Source organism: Rhinolophus sinicus, linkage group LG17, assembly GCF_036562045.2.
Source record: "Rhinolophus sinicus isolate RSC01 linkage group LG17, ASM3656204v1, whole genome shotgun sequence".
Lineage (NCBI taxonomy): Eukaryota > Metazoa > Chordata > Mammalia > Chiroptera > Rhinolophidae > Rhinolophus > Rhinolophus sinicus.
The window spans coordinates 19,049,655-19,068,452 of record NC_133766.1 but is presented as its reverse complement, the minus strand read 5'-3'; the positions used below and the strand labels follow the sequence as shown (position 1 = coordinate 19,068,452).

The window sequence follows — 18,798 nt, the reverse complement described above, 5'->3', positions numbered from 1 at the left end:
GAGGAAAAAAGGAAAAGAGAGTTCTATCCTCTCTGAAGGCTGCCACTGAGTCCCACACACAGTGAGATCTGAGTGGTGGCAAGTTGAACACCACACCCCCAATTCTTCCACAGGATCCCTGGGCCTTCTCTGTCGATAGTTTCCCTTTAGACGCTCAATCTATGCGCTTTTACTCCACAGGCCAGGTGACTTTCAGACTTTGGCACCTATTTCTATTTAGATATCAAGCTTGGTTCCTAAGCAACCAGCCGGCTCCCCTCCCTCTCACTTCCTCCATCAGGGAGCCAGCTTACGATACTCGCAGAACAGGTCAAACAAAGATCAATCTTGGACAAATCAGTGCTTGAGGGAACTTTAATGAAAGCAACAAAAAAGTGGAACAAGAACAATGCAGAGGGGTTCTTTTCCAGGCAGTTTTGCCTTATAGAAGGAGAAGGAAGTCATCAAGTCAGTGTTAAAGCTGGCATCGTTTCAGGCATCATTCCAACCCCTTCACTTTACAGTAATGAATCTGAAGTCCAGAGGTTAAATGACTTGGTTCAAGGTCACACCGTTGGAAGCAAAGCTGTAGCTAGAACCCTGGTGTCCAAGCTCCCAGGCCAAATTTCCTTCTACTACATTATACTATCATTGGGAGGTTTAAAAAAGAAAGGAAAAGTATGAAGGGTGATTTTTCCATAAATTAAATCAACTTTAAAGAGCGAGACATATTTGGACAGTCAGAGACTACTAACATTGTTAGAAAGAAAAGAGGTTTAAAAAGCTAGTTAAATCTGAATAATAAAAAATATCCGTATGTACAAATGGTAAAAAAACAGAAGGAAGATGGCATTTATGATTACTGAGCCGGCAGGTCAGGGGGCAGTTGCATGCTGGGGGTGGGCTGCATGGGCTGCCAGCTTTCCTGGGTTTGGAGGATGCGGTACAGCTGCTTCAGCTGAGCAACAATGTTATCTTTGATATCTGGAGTTGAGATCTGCAGGCGGACACTGCCACTGTCAAAGGATCGTGTAAAATCACCAGAAAACATCTCATAGATCATTCGAGCCACGACTGGAATGACCTGTTCGGGACACAGAGCACACAGGTAACCGCTGAGGAAAAGGTATTTTTAAATAGCAGGAGGGACCCAAGGTTGAAGGAAGGACCAGTGAGGCCCTGGGGAAGCCCCACCCACCCACCCCACTCTAATGTCTAGATACAGGATATGCTTTCATCTCTCTGAAACATCCTACTGAAGTTCACTTTAAAAGTTGGTTCAAATGAAGGTAAAGAACCTAGATGTAGCATCACATCACATGCCTAAATAAACTGCTTAGTTAGCAAGACTTTTACCCAAATTAAATCGATTGCCTGTCTTGTTGCACAAATCCAGGGGCCGAACCCCACTAGTCTTGCTGCCACTGCCTAGAATAAGGTTATGTTCTTAAAAGTAACTCAAAAAGTTTTTGTAAGAGCTGGAAAGAGTCATATCCAGTTAGGTTTCAGCAAGACTGTAATGTCAGTAAGAAAATGAAAGGTAAGATCTCCACTATATCGTCAGCCACATTGGGACCCTGTGTTTATTCCCTAGCTTGGTCCTACTGTACAATGTACAAAGCTTGAGTCTGCCACTCTATCTGACGGGATGCAAACCCACACGGGCTGATGGACTCTACCCTGGACAGAGGGGCTAAAGCATTGATAACAAGGCAAAGAGCTGTTGTTACATCCTTATCTCCTTACCTGAACCAAGATGAGTTTCCTTTCCAGGGGTTTCCCATCTGGCCATTCTTCCCCAAAGCATAAGTAGATCTCAAACGGCGGCTGCTTCTCTATCTGTCCTTTCTGGTGAGCAATGAGATCTGCAGAAGGTGGAAGAACAAGTTCAGTGTCATGGGTCATTCCATATCTTCTCAGTAAATACCACTTTTATGCTGCCCAATATGGTAGCCACTAGCCACAACAGATGGCTATTACATTTAAGTCAATTAAAATTCAATAGTGCCTTAGATACATCTACATGCTTAGTAGCCACATGTGGCTAGCGGCTACCACACTGAACAACACAAATACATACAGACCATTTTCATCATTTCAGAGGATATCACTGAACTAGACTTGGGGTTCACACCACACTACAAAATTCACAACGCAATGCTCTCCCTAAATTTATCTGATTGACTTCACCACTCAGATACTTTCCCAAGGAGAAGAGTGTACGTTTTGCTGATTACGATGAACAGGGTCACTTTCCAAAGTTAAGGGTAAGCTGGCGGCATTTGGGAGGTAATGACAAGGTTGTTTCCCTCTTTTGCCAGTAAAAGAGCCAAAACTAACCTCAAAATATCTTCCAAGTACATGGCATTGGAGTGGAATGCCCTTCTTTGTTGCCCAGGTCACTTTCATTTTGCAGAACCAAGGTTCTCTTCTACCTCGACTTTTTCCAGAATAAATTTTTTGGCTAAGATCTTTCTTTGCAGAGCCACGAACAGGGGGAAGGAAGGAGGAAGGCATACATCCAGGGAGCAGATCCCACCATCAACCTTCTGAAAAAAGACTCACCACTAAGGAATGTTTCCAGACAAAACAGTTTGACCTTCTTTTGTCTCTCAATCAGGTTTGGGGCAACAAGCGATGGGGCACATGGCCCAGACCAGTACACCTTGCACTGGCACAGCCTGATGGCATAAATGGCGTGACCGCTGACCTCCAGGATCAGTCCTCTGTCCATGACATCTAGCAGCTTGCTGGTAAATAGCTTCTGCTTCTCATTGGTGATATGCTCCGGTCCTGGGAACTTGACCTGCTCCAGGCTGACAGGACCAAAGAGCTCCTCCTGGTCAGGCATGGGACCCAGGTCTCCATAGAAGAGCCGGCAGCCCTGGGGGTTGCTCACGGTCATGGTCTGCACATACTCCTTCCCACGGTACTGAAACTTGATGTCCAGGTCAGTCACTGCAAGGTGAGAGAGGACAGTAAGAGTCCTGCTCTGCTGCCTGTTCATCCCTAAGACTCATACAAGTCCATCAAGATTAAGGCACCTTTCAACCAGCTTTGAGGAAGGTCACTGCCATAGTTATCCTTTCTGCAATAAAGGGAGACATCAACATATCCCTGAAATAGTCGCTCAAAGGACTGCCTTGGAGCAAACAGTTCAAGGTCCATCTCTACTATCTCTGTTCAATCACCGCACCATAAAGGCTACAATTTCTCCAAGCAAAGTTCTGGGTCCTGGTCTCCCCATTTCATACTGACTGAGTCTTCACATCAATAGGCATTGGGAAAAGCAACAAACTAATGTATCTGGTTATGTCTCATTTTTGGCTTACTGTTTAAAGAAACAAGAGGAAGAACAAGAAATACCAAGCCATCTTGCTGAAAATTACACACTGAGCACACTCTGTGGATCTGTTCCAACAATACATCATAAAAGGACATAGTTCACAGCAAAGTAAATTTTCACTCAGCATTGAACTTACGGTCTTGTCAAAGCTATTAGCCTCTTGGACAAAATTCTAGCACTCACCCCACCACCACCACCACCACCACACGTAACGTGAAAGGGAGGCGGGACAATGACATTGATTCTTCATTGAGATAAATTTGTGCCCAATTCAAAAGAGATTTTCTCTTAGCCCTAAAGCCCCTCAAAATTCAAGAACCTCCTTGAACAAATCAACGGCCATTTACCTCCCTATCCCACAACTGGCCTTGTCCCCAAATCCCCTAGCCAAACTGATAAACCCAGGCCTCCCATCCAACCGAGGTAAGTAACCTGGAGCTGTAACCAATCAGAGCATCCCTATGCGCAATTAGCTATGGGCTAATGTGTCTTTACTTCTTCCCTGGTGACTCATCACCAGCTGGCCAGGAACCAAACACAGAGGGTACCTGTGGGAATGGTAGCTATTCTGTACAAGGCAAAGAAATAGAGGCAGAAGGCAGACAGCAGGGCAGGAAGCGACAATAAGAAGAGCTAAAGACCCATCACTTACTTGGAAGAGAGCTGATCCACAGCTCGGGAGAGCTATAGAAGGGCTGTATAGGTGCCTGGGGTACTTCCATCTCCAGAGGTTCAGTTTTGGGCCACACTGTTTCAGGGCTGCAGTTGCCCACACTGCAGTTGCCTACACTGCAGTTGCCCACACTGGCTGGTGCCATGGGAGAACCTAGAACAGAAGGATGTGGTTGAGTAGGCAAGGGCACCACACATGCACATCATCTGCTCTGAGGCTGTAAAACCTAACAAAGGTAACAGACTAGAACACGACTGAATATGGCAGCCCACTCCTGATTCCCACAACTAACACAGTGAGAAACAAGGTTCCCCGGCTTCTGCTTCCTAGTCATATTAGTACTACCATAAACGCATAGTTCTGAAAACCTGCATTTGCTGAAGACACACAAGTGAGTTTTCTCTGAGGTTAAATTAGTATGAGCATGAATGAGAGGTTCCCTGTAGTAAAATGTGACCCTAGAAATTAAATAGAACATGGTTCTCTTCCATAAAATGAACTCAACTGAATGAGTTGATGGGTTTCGAGTAAGTGTTAATTTATGGAAATTCCATTAAAAACAAACAAACACTTTTACATGCCTAAAACATCTGGAATGATACCCAATAACCTGGAAAGATCTACCCCCTCCAAGGAAGGGACTGGGAGATTCAGAGGCAGGATGAAAGGAAAACCATTCAACTGATTACCTGTACCGTTATGAATTTTAAATGTAAGAGTATTATTTACTCAAAAGTATCCAATGAAAGCTTTTTTAAAGAGAATGAAAAACCCATCCTCTTTCTCCGCTATGGTCAAAGCTGGCTCGCTCCAAAGCCTACAGTTTTCTCCCCCTAGCCTCACCTCTTAGGCATCTATTCTTCAACAATTCTTCTGCCTCTGTCCCAACAGCTCTGAAATCACAGAGGTTAATGTTTCCTTGACCCTTTGTGTATAAGTCTGGTTAAATGTATGTACCCATTTTACTTTTTTGTTTTTAATGTATGTCCTACATCTTTCCAAAAAGGATCCAACGCAGCCCATAAAGTAAGACCTCACATTAACTTTAATAAAATATGAACAGAAATATGAAATCAGGATCCTAGAAATAGATTGCATCCTTGTAAGCGGTGAGAGTAACAGAAGGAGTCATCCAAGGAATTGGGGGGAAAGATCCGACATTTCCAGGTGCCCAACCCTTAGAATTTCATTAAGTGGGAATGTAGCACGTGGCGACATTGACCTGAAAGAGCTCTATGGTATTTTTAACTCATCACCTGGTTGCAAAGATATAAATGGCAAGGTAAGTGAAGGACTGCAAGGGGACAAGGCATAAAAGTCGTTTCCTAATTCTCAAAGGTAGGGGCATCACCTGGAATAGGGTACTCCAAAATCCTAAAGGAATCATCTTTGTTTTTCTTTTTTTAAAGATGTTTTTTTAATTGGGGAAGGGGAACAGGACTTTATTGGGGAACAGTGTGTACTTCCAGGACTTTTTCCAAGTCAAGTTGTTGTCCTTTCAATCTTAGTTGTGGAGGGTGCAGCTCAGCTCCAGGTCCCGTTGCTAGTTGCAGGGGGCACAGCCCACCATCCCTTGCGGGAGTCGAGGAATCGAACTGGCAACCTTGTGGTTGAGGATGCGCTCCAACCAACTGAGCCATTTGGGAGACAGCTCAGCTCAAGGTGCCGTGTTCAATCTTAGTTGCAGGGGGCGGAGCCCACCATCCCTTGCAGGACTCGAGGAATTGAACTGGCAACCTTGTGGTTGAGAGCCCACTGGCCCATGTGGGAATCAAACCGCAGCCTTTGGAGTTAGGAGCATGGAGCTCTAACCGCCTGAGCCACTGGGCCGGTCCCAGAATCATCTTGATATACTAAATTTTCTAGGTGGCACAAATATCTCATTTGACTCATAGCAGCCAGCTGGAACTAGAAAGCCAGTGAAAAGCTGCTCAACTGAATGCCTGCCATTTGCCTAGGAGCATTTCAGTGGACAGTGCAAGTGAAGATCCTGCAGAACAATTCTCCATGTGTTCGAGCATCCTCGGAATGTACAATGGGACCTGCTCTGTCACACAGTGACCTCCCAAGCTCTCAACTCAGCTTTCCTGGGAAGCTGAATTCAAAAAGTCCACAAAAGAAAAGTCTCTATCAGAGCCTAGTACTGAGCGCTGTAGAAGCCACGAGGTCCTATCACACAGCCTTAGCAGAATAGACCCCATTAAGGAAGTGACACAAAATTTATACTGAGGCAAATAGCAAAAGAGTTTGCCTACAATTCATAAAAATGATGTCTGCAGGTGGCCTGAAGGAAATCAACAAAATACATAAAACCTGATGGATCTGAATATGGGATTGAGAACGAATTAAGTGTTAACTTCTTTGAATTATCACATAAGAATCAGAAGATGACCTCTATGCCTAGAAGTCACCCCACTGGGGTAACGGACCAGCAGTTCCCTTGCCTATGACCCTTACTTGCTAACAGACCAGCAGCCTGGCCACGGGTGCTGTCACTGCTCCCAGTACCGTGGTACCAAGTTCCCAGCCCCTTACATCCTCCTCATCCCTCTGTGCCCCCGTCACCCCCATTCACCGTTGATGTTCAGGAAGGGGAAGGAGTCCTGGATGGGAACATGGTGCTGGGATTGATCGAGCTCATCTTCCTCATCTTCTTCATCCACGTCATTGTCCTTCTCATCCCACGGAGCAGATCCCGTGGATCCTACCAAGAAACGGACACACAAACCCGCAGTGAGCGCCTCAGGTTACCCTTTGAACCCTGCAGCTGACCCACTGCACACGCCCGGGACTGCAAACAGAGGGGCCCCAGTTTCAGTGTGCACCCTCAATGCCCCCACCAAAAAGAGTGGACGCCAAGGCTGTTACTAAGCCCTGGTCCCAATTCTTCCTACAGACTCCTAATGTAGCCTCTCTTCCCTCCCCTCTTCAGGAGCTGCAGACCCCCTTCCCTTCTCCAGAAATCTCTTAATTCCTACTCTAACCCTCTTGCTATACATTAGCATCCCTTTTAGGGACTCAAGGACACTCATTTCTCTCCTCTGTAAGCTTAATGGGAGAACAGACCCTTCCCTTAGGGCAGGGCCCCACTAGATTTGCTGGAGGACAAGTCTAAATTATCTGCTGTAGTCGTTCTTGTTAAGGATTGGGTAAATAGGGGGAGCAGGTGGTCTTCTCTTAGCGAAAGTAGCCTGCAATTAAATGGTCACTCACCACAACATTTATAGAGAGAACTTAATAGCTTTTACATGTCCTGTCAATTGATTCTTACAATGGCCTTTGAAATAGGTGAAAAAGATGAGCGCCCACATTTTATAGTTGAAGAAACTGAGGCTCAAATGCCTTGATTCAATGTCCCACAAGTAGTGAAGCGATAAGAGCAAGGTTTAGAACTCAAACCTTCTAAGTTTTAAGTCCTCTTTCTTCTAAACTACCCAGCCTCTCCTCAGTGTCGAGTTCCAAGAGAAGTTATTTTTACAGTAGAAAGCTATACTCCCTCCACTTTCTAACACTTTACTATTCCTCTAAGTGAGCAAGATTTGGGTGAGTTTACATCTTCTGCTCTCTGGGTCCCTCCTAGGGACAGGCTTTCTTGCTTTGCCAGTCTTAAATGTAATAACCCAGGCAATTTTCAAGTCAACTATCTCTTTAAGAGTCCAGCCCAAAACCTGGCCTACTGTCCACCTTCTCCCCAGCAACTGGGGCCTCACCTGGGTTAATGATCGAGCCCTGGGGCTGGGGGATGTCACACACTTGATATATCTTCACTGGATTCATGGGTACCTCCTTGGTGCCGTCATACATCAAGTTGAATTCCCTGCTCTTGTTGAGCGCACAGCGGAGCTGGGCCTTCCATTTAGCTGGGTCAGGGTCATCCACCCCTTCCTGGTACTTCCCTGTCTCCACAGCCCAGGCCTGAAGAATAGAAAACTGCAGTGAGTGCCTACTGTCACCCAGACACACTGGAGAGTGTGCACACCCTCTCTCATACTGTGTTTCCCTGAAAATAAGACCCAGCTGGACTACCAGCTCTAAAGACTCTTTTGGAGCAAAAATTAATATAAGACCCAGTATTACATTACATTATATTATGTTATATTATATTAGACCGGGTCTTATACAGTAAATAAGACCGGGTCTTATATTAATTTTTGCTCCAACAGATGTATTAGAGCTGATTGTCCGGCTAGGTCTTATTTTCGGGGAAGCAGGTACAGAGACACACACACAACCCCCACCTGACTTCCCTACCATCCCAACGCCCATTTACAGAGACTGCTGCAGGAAACACCACCCTCGGGACCAGGCAAGACAGGGCCTGAGGGAAATTAAGCCACAAGCAAACACAGACTCTGGAAAGGAGGGGCCTTCGCTCAAGTGTTAGTGCCAGGACCACCCGTTAACCAAAACAGCTATAATGAAGGGTTGAAAAATAAAGTCTGAAAACAATATACACCAAAATGCTAATGGTAACTTCAGATAGCAGGATTTCTGGTCTTCTTTTTCCTTTTCTTTTTTTTTGGCTTTCTTGTTTTTGACATGGATAACATCTAATAATAAGGCAAGGGGAGATGACATGATAGGAAGAGTTTTGCCTTGCTAGTCCCTCCCCCTTCAACCTTCAATCTGATGCATAAATAGTTGTAGAAATCAAGTGGTTTAGGAGAAGCAGTAGGCGGACAGGAAGCCCACACTTGGGGGTTCAGCTTGCTCAGCTTAAGGCTGAGGGCCTCCAGTCCTAATACACCCACAGCCCCTGCTTTCCCTATTTCCTCAAACTCCCACTTCACTGGAAACAGTTTTCTAGAAACACCAGTGGCTGGCGGCGCCGGCTAAAACCACTGTGGCTCCTCCTCTCTGCTTCCTCCTTCCAGGTCTAACAGGCATCTAGGTTTCTGCTCACGGGGTATCTATTCTTGCCCACCGCTAACATACGCATATTCTCCGATCTCTACGCTTTCTCCAGGAGTGAAGTATGTTCTGATGCAGAAAAGGGGGCTATCCTTACAGGGGTCTCCAGATCAGGGAGCACACAGCAACTTGTTCAAGCTGAAAGGGCTCATCGCGCGTCCAGTCCCAACTCCCAGCCTCTGCTCCTGACCGAAGACTTCTTCCTCAGGCTGAAATGGAGTTGTTCTGCCCCATCCTTTGGTATCTCTGACGGACACAGTAACTCCCTGCACAGCGTCACAATTACGAGGAAGTTTCTTCCAATAGCTAAGCTAAACCCTTCTCCTCCAAATCAGACCCACTTCTTACCGTCTTCTCAGACTAGGGGGCTCCTCTATTTGTTGTGACGTACGGAATGAAGAGGTTTGACGACGTTGTGCCGCCCCAGGTGGCTGAGCAGGCACCTTTCCATCCAGCCCCCTATAGGGGATTTCAACCTCACTGGTCCCTAGTGTCTGAGGAGCACATCTCCAGTTGTGCCTCAGGCCCCCTGGCCTCGCTGCGTCTTCTGCTTTTCTGTGCCCACTCCCACTCTGGCCCCACCCAACTGGCTTGGGCTGTGCTGAGTCTGGCTCGGGCCTGCAAATTTCTGTGGCTCCCTAAATCTCTGCCCCTTCACGGAGAGCAACCAGACGACCCTAGAACCATAGCCTCAGTCCTCCTCCTCACAACAGAGCCATTTCCGGGGCCCACTAGGATGACACAGAGACTGGATGACACAGAGAACTCGAGGCTGACACAGCAGAGGGTAGCACCTGCCACACAGCCATATCATGATTTATAAATATCACTTGTTCAACCCATTGTGAGTCATGCTTCTGAGATCCTGGTCCCTGCGCAGGTCCCTAGGTCTCTTCCTAAAATGGAAATAATCTCTGCATTTTTAGGGTAACTTATCAGTCCCTTCCTATACATTCTTTCACTCAATTTTCACAACAATCCTGTGAGGCAAACAAGACACTGGGTTCATCCCCATTTTACTGAAGGGGAAACTAAATCCCCCAAAAATTATGTGACATGCTCAAGACCACACATGCAACTGATGGTAGTAGGATCTGAAGCCAGGTCTTCCAACTCGCAGACAGAAGGGGCAGGATGGAAACGGGGCACAAGATAGGCCTGGACTCAAATCCTGACCCCACCACTTATTGGCTGTGTGATTTGGGCAAGCTACTCAGCCCTCCTGAGACTTAGCTTCTGCACCTACAACATGAGGATAATAACTCTCTTACAGAGTTGTCAAGAATTAAATGAGATAATGGACATAAGCGTATGGACCAGGCACCCACTTAGTGCTAGTGCCCCACCCCCATCACCCCACATATCCTGCCACAGGCCTGTCAGAGCTTGGTTCTGTGAAGAAAACCTCACTCTTCTCCTGAATCCCAAGGTTCTCCCTTAGTTTTCTGAAAAGAGATCTACAGATATAAATAAGACAAAGCAGCTTCCCACAGCCACCTTTTCCTCAAGCCCTAAGCACGCAGATCACGCTCCTGAGTGGGGCTTTCAGGAACCAGCCTCTTCCCCCTATGGCCAGCCACCACCAGACAATTCAACAGCAAACCCAGTTTCAGACCAAGGCTACAATGGAAGGCCAGCTGGGCCAAGACAGGCCCAGCCCCCACTCCACCCCAACTCAGAGTTGGTGCTGGTTTACAGATGTTGACCTACCACTTTTACATCATTATTTAATTCTTAAATTAAACGGGCTCATTTCCTTTCCAAGTACTATCAGGCCACTTTTCTCTCCACCTCTTCTCGCCACACCTGTCATAACTAACTGAGTTGGGTGGGAAGCATCTTCAGGATGGCTCTCCCTTGAGATGTGACCCCACCTTTCCAGATCCAACCTCAGCAAGAAGCTGGAGCATCAATCTTGAGAGGCCATGGTGGCCTGGATTTCACTGGTGGCTTCCCAGCTTACAGTCAGGGAAGAAAAGGGTGAACTCACGTCTCCATGTCTTAGGGGGACAGGAACAAAAGCTTCTCATGAGATGGAGGGCTGACCAGCACAGAGAAGTTGGTCTGGAGCTGAGGCACAGGCTCCAGAATCACCAACCACATCACATCCCTCCCCACAACCAGCTTCCCACCTACTTCTGTCTCCAGTCAAGCTTTGGTTTCACTTAAATTTTGTAAAATGTCATGTGATTACATCTTGTTTTCAGCTAAATAAAATTATTCTCATATCAGAGCTATTTTTGTGTGTGTTTCAATGTAGGTTTATTTTAATTTAAAATTCTTTTTCTTCAATTATAGTTGACATACAATATTATATTAGTTTCAGGTGTACAACATAGTGATTAGACATTTATATAACTTACGATACGATCACCCCGATAAACCTATTACCCATCTGACACCACACATAGTTATTACAATATTCCTAACTATATTCCCGATGTTGTTTTTTCATTTAAGAAACCATACTTGTAGAATTAAAAACTTGCAATGAAATAACCTTTAATTTTTAAGCAAAGGTTATGAATGAGGCACAATATTTTAATACCCAAAGAAAGACTTGCAGAGGGCCCTCTACACCCATCCCACAGGCCACGTTAAGGCTGCTGACACTCAATAGTTCTCCCTGGTCTGGAGGGTCATTCTCAGGCCTGAGCATCTCCCTTCACAGTAAGAGCCCTGAGTGAATGAAGAGGAAGAATCCATTACTGACACTTAGGAGCTTTTAGAACAACTCACAGGAGTTTAGCCAACTTCTCCTGGGACCCTGTGGGATATGAGTTGAGTACTTTGGGTCAGTGGGAAAGAATAAATGACCTCAACCATTCTAGATGTACCCCAACAAGAGAAATTACTATGCCTGCTAAATTTGGGCACCCCATCATAAACACTCTGTTGCCTCAGCATTGGGGATCTAGTATATTCCTCACACCAAAAGAGGTAACAGAACAAGAAAGCAAGAAGGTCTGCGAGAACTGGAAAGCATTTCAAGTCAGATGGTAGAAGTTCTTTACCTTGAAAATGGTGTTTTCCTCCTCTTGTTGGGGGCTATGCCGGGTGGCATGTTTCCAGGGAATCTGGAAGCGTTTGGAGTCCCTGTGTAGCCAGATGAGCCCAGGGTACAGGCCACTATCCACCTGGGCCACTAGCCAGGGCTTCAGCCGAACTCTGCGGGGGTGGAGGGCCATGATCTGGGGGGGATGGGGAGAGCAGAATTAGGCCAGTCGCTGGGAACTTTTCCCAGCCACTGTTCCCGTACGATAGAGCTACAGTTTCATTAGATTACAGCAAAGAAACTAAATATGGGAATAAACCGTGCCAGGTGGGGAAGAAAAGAAAAAGAGGTTAAAAGGTTCTTTTGATTCTTATTCCAAAGCCATTTATACTTCATGCTGTGGCCAAATCAGACTTATCATGTAAGTAGATCACATTTCTTCCATTTAAATCCTGAAGCAGAAAAATAAAAAGATGATGTCATCCCTGCTGGAACACAGTCCTTCCTGAAGAACCAAGGATTTTGGAAGAAAAGGAAAATTGCTCTTTTCAACCTCACCTCAGGAGAGGGAAGAAAAAAGTTATGGAAACAGCAAGGAAATGGACAGAATCTGAAGCACGCTACGTCTTTCGGCAAGACGACTTCAGGCGAATGGGAATTTTTTAGTAAGAAATGACACCATCCTGGTGAGAGAGAAATAGGCAAGAGGCAAGGTTCCAAAGTCCTCACTTACATAAATGAGCAGGCAGTGTGTCCCCGGGGTCCTCAAGAGCTGGGCCTCAAGACAGCTTTCCTTTCTCTGGGCCACCCAAAGATTCTGTACCAAGAAAAATGGGTCTGAGCTCATTATCTGCAGAACAATCCAGAGTGTGGGGGAGAAGACTTGGGAATACTAGAGACAAAAGCTCTGAGAACCCTGCCCTCAAACTGAGTCTGGGAAAGCTCAGCAGCCCTAGAATAATGGAATGCCACTGTTCCTAACCCTAGAATACCAGAGACAGTTAGAAGACAAGCCCTGTACTGCTAAGCCAGCCTCCTCAACTAGGTCTGTTTATTTCCCTACAGAGGCTGAAGTGGATTGACTGGTTGCAGGAGCCACCCTGGGTAAAGTTTGCAATTGATTCTCATAAAAATACCCAGGCATAGCAGATAGCAGATAGCACTCACAGTAGGAAACAGAGGCCTGCCCAGATTGGGTACCTGAAGGAAAAATCTGTCACTGGAGAAATGTTTCCCTGTGATGTTGTGTTTAGATTTCTTTGGCGTGCTTATTTTACTTTGTTTTTACTTAAGGTAAGAAAGGGATGCCTGAAAAGATAGCATTCATTCAGCAAATATCTTTGGCCATCATCGTCAACAAATATCTTTGGCCATGCATCAAGCACTATGTTAGCTAGTTACTAAACACTAAGCTCAATGTTTCCATCAGATTCTTTCCTGAAGAAATCCACATTGGAACTGCTCAAGCCCCACAAAGGCTGGAGGAAAAAAGGAAGATAAGTAAGTTACCTTCACATCCCCAAATTCCCCACCTAGATCACAGTTCAGAAATCAAACCAGCTGAGTCAGCAAAAGGCTCCCACTCAGGAGTTTAGCTGAGGGGGTGGCCCCTAATGCCATTTCTCTCCCGGGCCCTGCTTCCAACCAACAGGAAAAACCCAAACCCAGCTCAGCCTCTGGCACTTTAAGAGCAAGGCAGGACCTGCTCTCACCTGAGCCTTCTGACCCAGTTACCAAGTCCTGCAAGTGAAACCTTCCCCCTGGGAGTACAGCTCACAGTGGGCAGGTGAGGTTGGCATGCAGTGTTCAAATGCCCCCCACCCCCACGTTCTTGGCCTTGGTTTATGTTGTTTTGTAGGGCAGCAAGACAAGCCATCAAACCACAGGGAACATTTACCTTATAAGGAGGAGGGAACACATAATCTCCCAAGGGCAAGTTCTACCTTCTCCTCTTCAGTCCTAGCCTACTGGAAGGGGGATGGGGAAAGGGAAGGAGGAAAATAGAAAAACAGACAGCAATCCAGTCAACCTAGAGAGGGGCTTGTGAGAATTTCCACTGCAATGCAGCGAAGTCCTATGTCTGGGCCTGTCAGACCCTGAAAACCACCTCTGACGGCTCATGGACTTCGAAGAAAAGTGCTTATCCTAGTTGATCCGCAGCCCATCAAGAAAAAATTAAGGCAACCAGGCCAACACAAGGAACTACACACAGTGATGGGGAAGGAGCAGCAGCCACCCATAGAGATAAATGATTAAGATCTAGAGCCCTAGGTTCTCAGCGCTCTCCCAAGATGGCAACATACATGAGCAACCGCCCCAGCCTGCCCTCCTCCATGCCCCACCTCCACCGCTGCTAACCTCTCCACCTTCTGAAGGTCAGCCAGGATCTCCCCCACCTGCCATCCAGTAACTAAGACTCTAAAAATAGGCAGAGAGGGAAAAACTGCAAGCAACCAAATAACAGAGGAGAATGGCTAATTACACATTCACAGGCTGCAATATTAAGCAGCCATTAACAACGGGGTGTCTGAAAAATTTTTATTGGATTTGGGGAAACATTTACAGTATGAAGTTAAAGGGGAAAATTCAGCCTACACTATCAATTGCATAGTAGTATCTCCATCTTGTAACATACCATGCACTTGCGTACATACGCACGTACACACAGAATTTAAAAAAGAGAAAGAAAGAATACACCAATGCAACAAGACATTCATAATGGCTACCTGGTGATAGGATTATGGGTGAATTTTACACTCGCCTATATACTTTTTTATATGATTCACATTTTCCTGCAACAACATGTTTCCATTTATAGTTAAAAAACAAAACAAAACCTACAAGTAGTATTTTTTTAGCCACAGGAAGCTAAGACAGTTCTTGGCCACTAGGAGGCATAAAAAGATGATGGCCTTCAGCTGATGAGACCACGGTGACAATCCTTTATATCTAGAGAGGCTTTACAGTTTTTACATGCGTTTTTACCTAATGTGTCTGGAAGACACAGATCCTCATGATCTGGAAGTGGTATGATTTTCATCCCCATTTTATAGCTAGGTTAACTGAGGCACAGAAATGTTAAGTGCTTTATCTGGGGACTGGATCCAACACTCCTGAGTCACAGTGCGCTGTACTGAATCTTACCACTGCACCAGTCTTCCAAGTCCCTCCCTTCTACACACTAAAAGAGTAAACCAGAAACATCAGCAAAGATCCCAGCAGCATGGAGAGCCAATGAAGTGGTTAGGGACAAGACTACATGACACCCACCCTCAGACACACCTAAATCAGGTTCTCTTTCAAGACACTCTCACCACCCAAATCCCAAGGCCCAGGGAACAAACAACCTTAGCCTAGTTGAACTCAGCCCTTGGAATCTCTAGCTTCCATCAGAGAAATTCAAGGTCTGTGTCTCCAACAGGTATTTACCAGCCCAAGAACAAAGATGCTAATCTATCCACTCCCCTCACACTGGGCATCCAGCAGGCACATTTTCAACCTCCCCAAGGCTCTAACCGTCCTCCTCTCACATCCCCATGGCAGAGAGCAGGTCCTCTATAAATACCCCACTGCCACTTCTGCAGCCCCTGCCCAGACAAGTTTCCAGGGGCACCGCAACCCCAAAGCTGAGATTTGGCTGTCAATGGTTTCCCTCAGAGTAAAACACACCTGCTATGTCTTGCAGACAGGTCTCGGTGGTGGTCCTGTTTTTTCTCTTCCTCCAGGATGGAAGTGAAATGCCAACCTCCAGATTCCCCAGTCTTTCCTCCATTTATTAACAGTTCAGCCCTACTCAGGGGTAAATTCTGGGTCTCTAGCCATAATTCCCACACTCTTCCTCCCTGTTTGATTGATGCTGGGTGGGTGGGTGATGAGAGGGAGACGCAGGTTATTGGGTGCTGCTGTCATGCATTCCTTACACGTACATCTAACCGTAAACTACGTTCCTAGGTCTGCACCAGCCTTCACTAACTGGACTCAAGCGCCTTCTCCCTCTCCCTTCCTTGGCTTCCACTTTTGACATCCACCAAGAGCAGGGTTGGGGCAGGGATGACCCTTTTACCAACAAGTAGGCTCCCTGTAAAGTGTGGCACCCCGGGCCTCCTTTCCAGTCAGGTCTGGGAGACTTTCCACATTTCTCCACACCCGCCCTCCAGCCCCTACAGGCGAAGAGGGCCTCACCCCCCAGCAACCACGCCCTGCGCCACCTTGCCGAGCACCTAGCTTGGCCACTTGGAAATCCATGGATGTCTCCAAGGGCGGGGGCCTGACTGTGCTAAGCAAATTCAAGGAGAGAAAAACTGGCTCAAGCTCTTGGCCTCCGCCACCCCCAATTTCGCAAAACACCCACCAGGACCAAAGGCCTGCGGGCCTGGGAATTCCCCTCTTGGGGACACAGGGGCTGGCGGCCCAGCAGCAGGTAAGACCGGAGGGTTGGAGGCGCCTTAGCTCCATCCGACGGTGGGTGGGTAGGGGCCGACAGCAGCACACTACGGTTGGGCGGGGAGGGAAAGGGAGTCGACAGAGCGTGGGGTCGGGAGGGGCCCAGCGCTCCAGGGCTAGGACCGCCCAAAAGCTACCTGGAGCTAGGCGACAGGCACCCAGCCCCAGATGGTATCCGCAAACGAACAGCTGTCCCGAAGCAAGTTTTCCTAACTCCACAAACTCTGGAGCGGACCCTTGTCCACCAGCGGGCGTGTCCCCCCTCCCTCAAACTAGTCTCCAGAAGTTGCGTCCCCACCTTTCCTCAATCCGGCTACCAGAAGCGGACGTCCCTCCGAACCTAGTTCCCTTGTTGAGATCACTGGTCGCCACCGCACTCCTCGACAGGCTGGGCAATACCTGGCTCCGCGCAGGTGGGGACTGCGGGCTCTGCTCTCTGTCCCGCACCGGCGCTTACCTGCTCCGCCCAGGTGCGCCCAGCTCACGTCAGCGCTCAGCCCTGGACGCCGCAGCCCCCTCCGCCGCCTGGCCACGCCTCCTAGGTGTGGCCACGCCCTCCTGCGTGCAGGATTGGCGGGTTGCAAGAAATATGATACTCTGTGTTCCCGGCGGCCCAGCCCCGCCCAGCCCCTGCCCCACCGCTTTCCTCTGCGTCTTTCCCCAGCTGAGAAAATTTCCAGACTCAGGTTTACACCTTATGCCAGCGGGGGGGGGTGGAGGGGGGTAACTGGTGGTCTAGGGAACCGGAAACGACTGGGAGGTCAGATCTAAGTGTACAGCGTGCCTCCCCTCCTTCATGCCCCATAATTATCCTGCGGTAGGGAGACAGTTAACCACAGATAAGGGTTTAGAGGTTCTGGGTTGGCCCTACTACCCGTGGGCCAGTGTCAGTGGAGCAGCAGATGCAGCAGGAACTCGGGACACTTGTCCCTTTTAGGGGAAGCCCTGTGGCTTCCAGGGCAGACAGTCTGCCTTTACTCTGCCTCTTACCTGTGTGACCCTGGCTAAGTTACTTAGTTTCTCGGTTTCAGTTTCCTTATCTGTTCAATGAGAATAATGGTTCCTGCCTTTTCCAGTCCTCTCTGGTAAAGATCACAAGCACGGCTTCTGGAGACAGAGTCAAACCCTAATTGTTCATCTCAATTCAAACTATTGGAATTCAAACACCAACTTTATTTGTTACTAACAGACGGGAAAGTTTCTTATTCGTAGAATGAGGTAAATAATAGCCCCCACCTCAAAGGGGTGTCATGGGCATTCAATAAGTTACTACATATAAAGTGCTTTGAACAGTATTTGGAACTTACCAAGTGATACATAAATACTTGCAATTTTTATCCATGTATGAGGATAAAAAGTACCATATAGACAGTGCCTCACAGAATATGATGACATCTTCTGTTATTACCTGAAACCAAGGGTGTCCCCTAATAGGTGCTTGATGAGAGTTCTTCACCTTTCCCACTGCAGTGAACCTCAGTCCGTATAGAATACTTACAGTGAGTGAGCTGTGTTCCAGTACATGAGACCCTGAAGCACTGAGCTGTCACAGGTGAGCGGGGCACAAGCAGGGTTCATAGGTTTTGGACTTGAAAGCAACGAGTGAGAGGCCAAAGGAATAGTGTTGTGGGTTGAATGATGTCCCCCTAAATTCAGAGGTTGAAGTCCTATAACCCCTAATATCTCAGAATGTGACCTTACATGGAAATAGAATTTACAGAGACAATCAAGTTAAAATGAGGTCATTGGGGGGGGCCCTAATCAAATATGCCTGGTGTCTTTATAAGAAAGGGAAATTTGGACACAGAGACAGACAGACACAGAGGGAGGAGGATGCAGAGAGACACAGGGAGAAGAGTTCATCTATAAGCCAAGGAGAGGCCCAAACAGATCCTTCCCTCAAATCCCTCAGAAGGAACCAACCTTACAGACACCTTGGTTTTGGACTTTTAGCCTGCAGAATTGTGAGATAATAAATTTCTGTTGTTTAAGCCATCCAGTCTATGGTACTTTGTTCTAGCAGCCCTAGCAGACTAATACAGGTAGGTTGGAGAGCTCTAGATTCCTAATAATGTGGACTTGATTCCTAGTCCCAATTAAGCTTAGGGACATAGCCAGCAAAGGCCTGGGAACGCCGCAAGCCCCAAGCCTGACTCAGCCACGGCTGTGGCCACTCTTCCCTTCATGCAGGGGAAGGGCTATCTCATCAGCACAGCCAGCTCTTTACTACTGATAAGCTTACTGGACAAGCAGTATCTTCCATCTGGCCCCGGGGCTTGGCTCCAGAGACCAAGCAAACAGTCCAGTAGGTGTGTGTGAGGGATGGGGGAAAACCACCAGGAGAGTGTCATTTGAAGGGAGCTAAAAGCCCAATGGCATACAAGTATGAGCCCACACACAGGCATTCCTTTTGCATTAGCTGAAATCCCCATAACTAAGGTGATTTCTCAA

At 47.1% G+C, this 18,798-nt stretch overlaps 1 protein-coding gene across 5 annotated transcripts; it reads right to left on the bottom strand.

Moving 5' to 3' along the window:
- Positions 1 to 336: 336 nt before the first annotated feature.
- Positions 337 to 16,869, bottom strand: IRF6 (interferon regulatory factor 6). Of its 5 annotated transcripts, XM_074322077.1 has the most exons (10): positions 16,646 to 16,798; positions 15,574 to 15,760; positions 12,638 to 12,721; positions 11,924 to 12,100; positions 7,709 to 7,913; positions 6,574 to 6,702; positions 3,978 to 4,151; positions 2,545 to 2,937; positions 1,726 to 1,844; positions 337 to 1,063 (listed from the first exon to the last, which is right to left on the bottom strand). In XM_074322077.1, the coding sequence occupies exons 4-10, from the start codon at positions 12,095 to 12,097 to the stop codon at positions 839 to 841; spliced, it is 1,419 nt and encodes a 472-aa protein (XP_074178178.1). In that variant the 5' UTR covers positions 12,098 to 12,100; positions 12,638 to 12,721; positions 15,574 to 15,760; positions 16,646 to 16,798; the 3' UTR covers positions 337 to 838. The 5 variants fall into 5 exon arrangements, with proteins under 5 accessions (XP_074178178.1, XP_019570057.1, XP_019570055.1 ...); XM_019714498.2 differs by lacking the exons at positions 15,574 to 15,760; positions 16,646 to 16,798 and adding an exon at positions 16,805 to 16,869; XM_019714496.2 differs by lacking the exon at positions 15,574 to 15,760 and having other exon boundaries at positions 16,646 to 16,806.
- Between the last annotated feature and the right edge of the window lie 1,929 nt (positions 16,870 to 18,798).

Bases quoted from the DNA above. Each gene is read 5' to 3' on its own strand.
- IRF6 (XM_019714498.2), bottom strand. From the start codon at position 12,097: ATGGCCCTCCACCCCCGCAGAGTTCGGCTGAAGCCCTGGCTAGTGGCC. The intron at 4,152-6,573 runs GTGAATGGGGGT...CTTCTGTTCTAG, and splicing joins CCCCTTCCTGAACATCAACG to GTTCTCCCATGGCACCAGCC. The intron at 2,938-3,977 runs GTAAGTGATGGG...CTCACCTTGCAG, and splicing joins GTGGATCAGCTCTCTTCCAA to TGACTGACCTGGACATCAAG.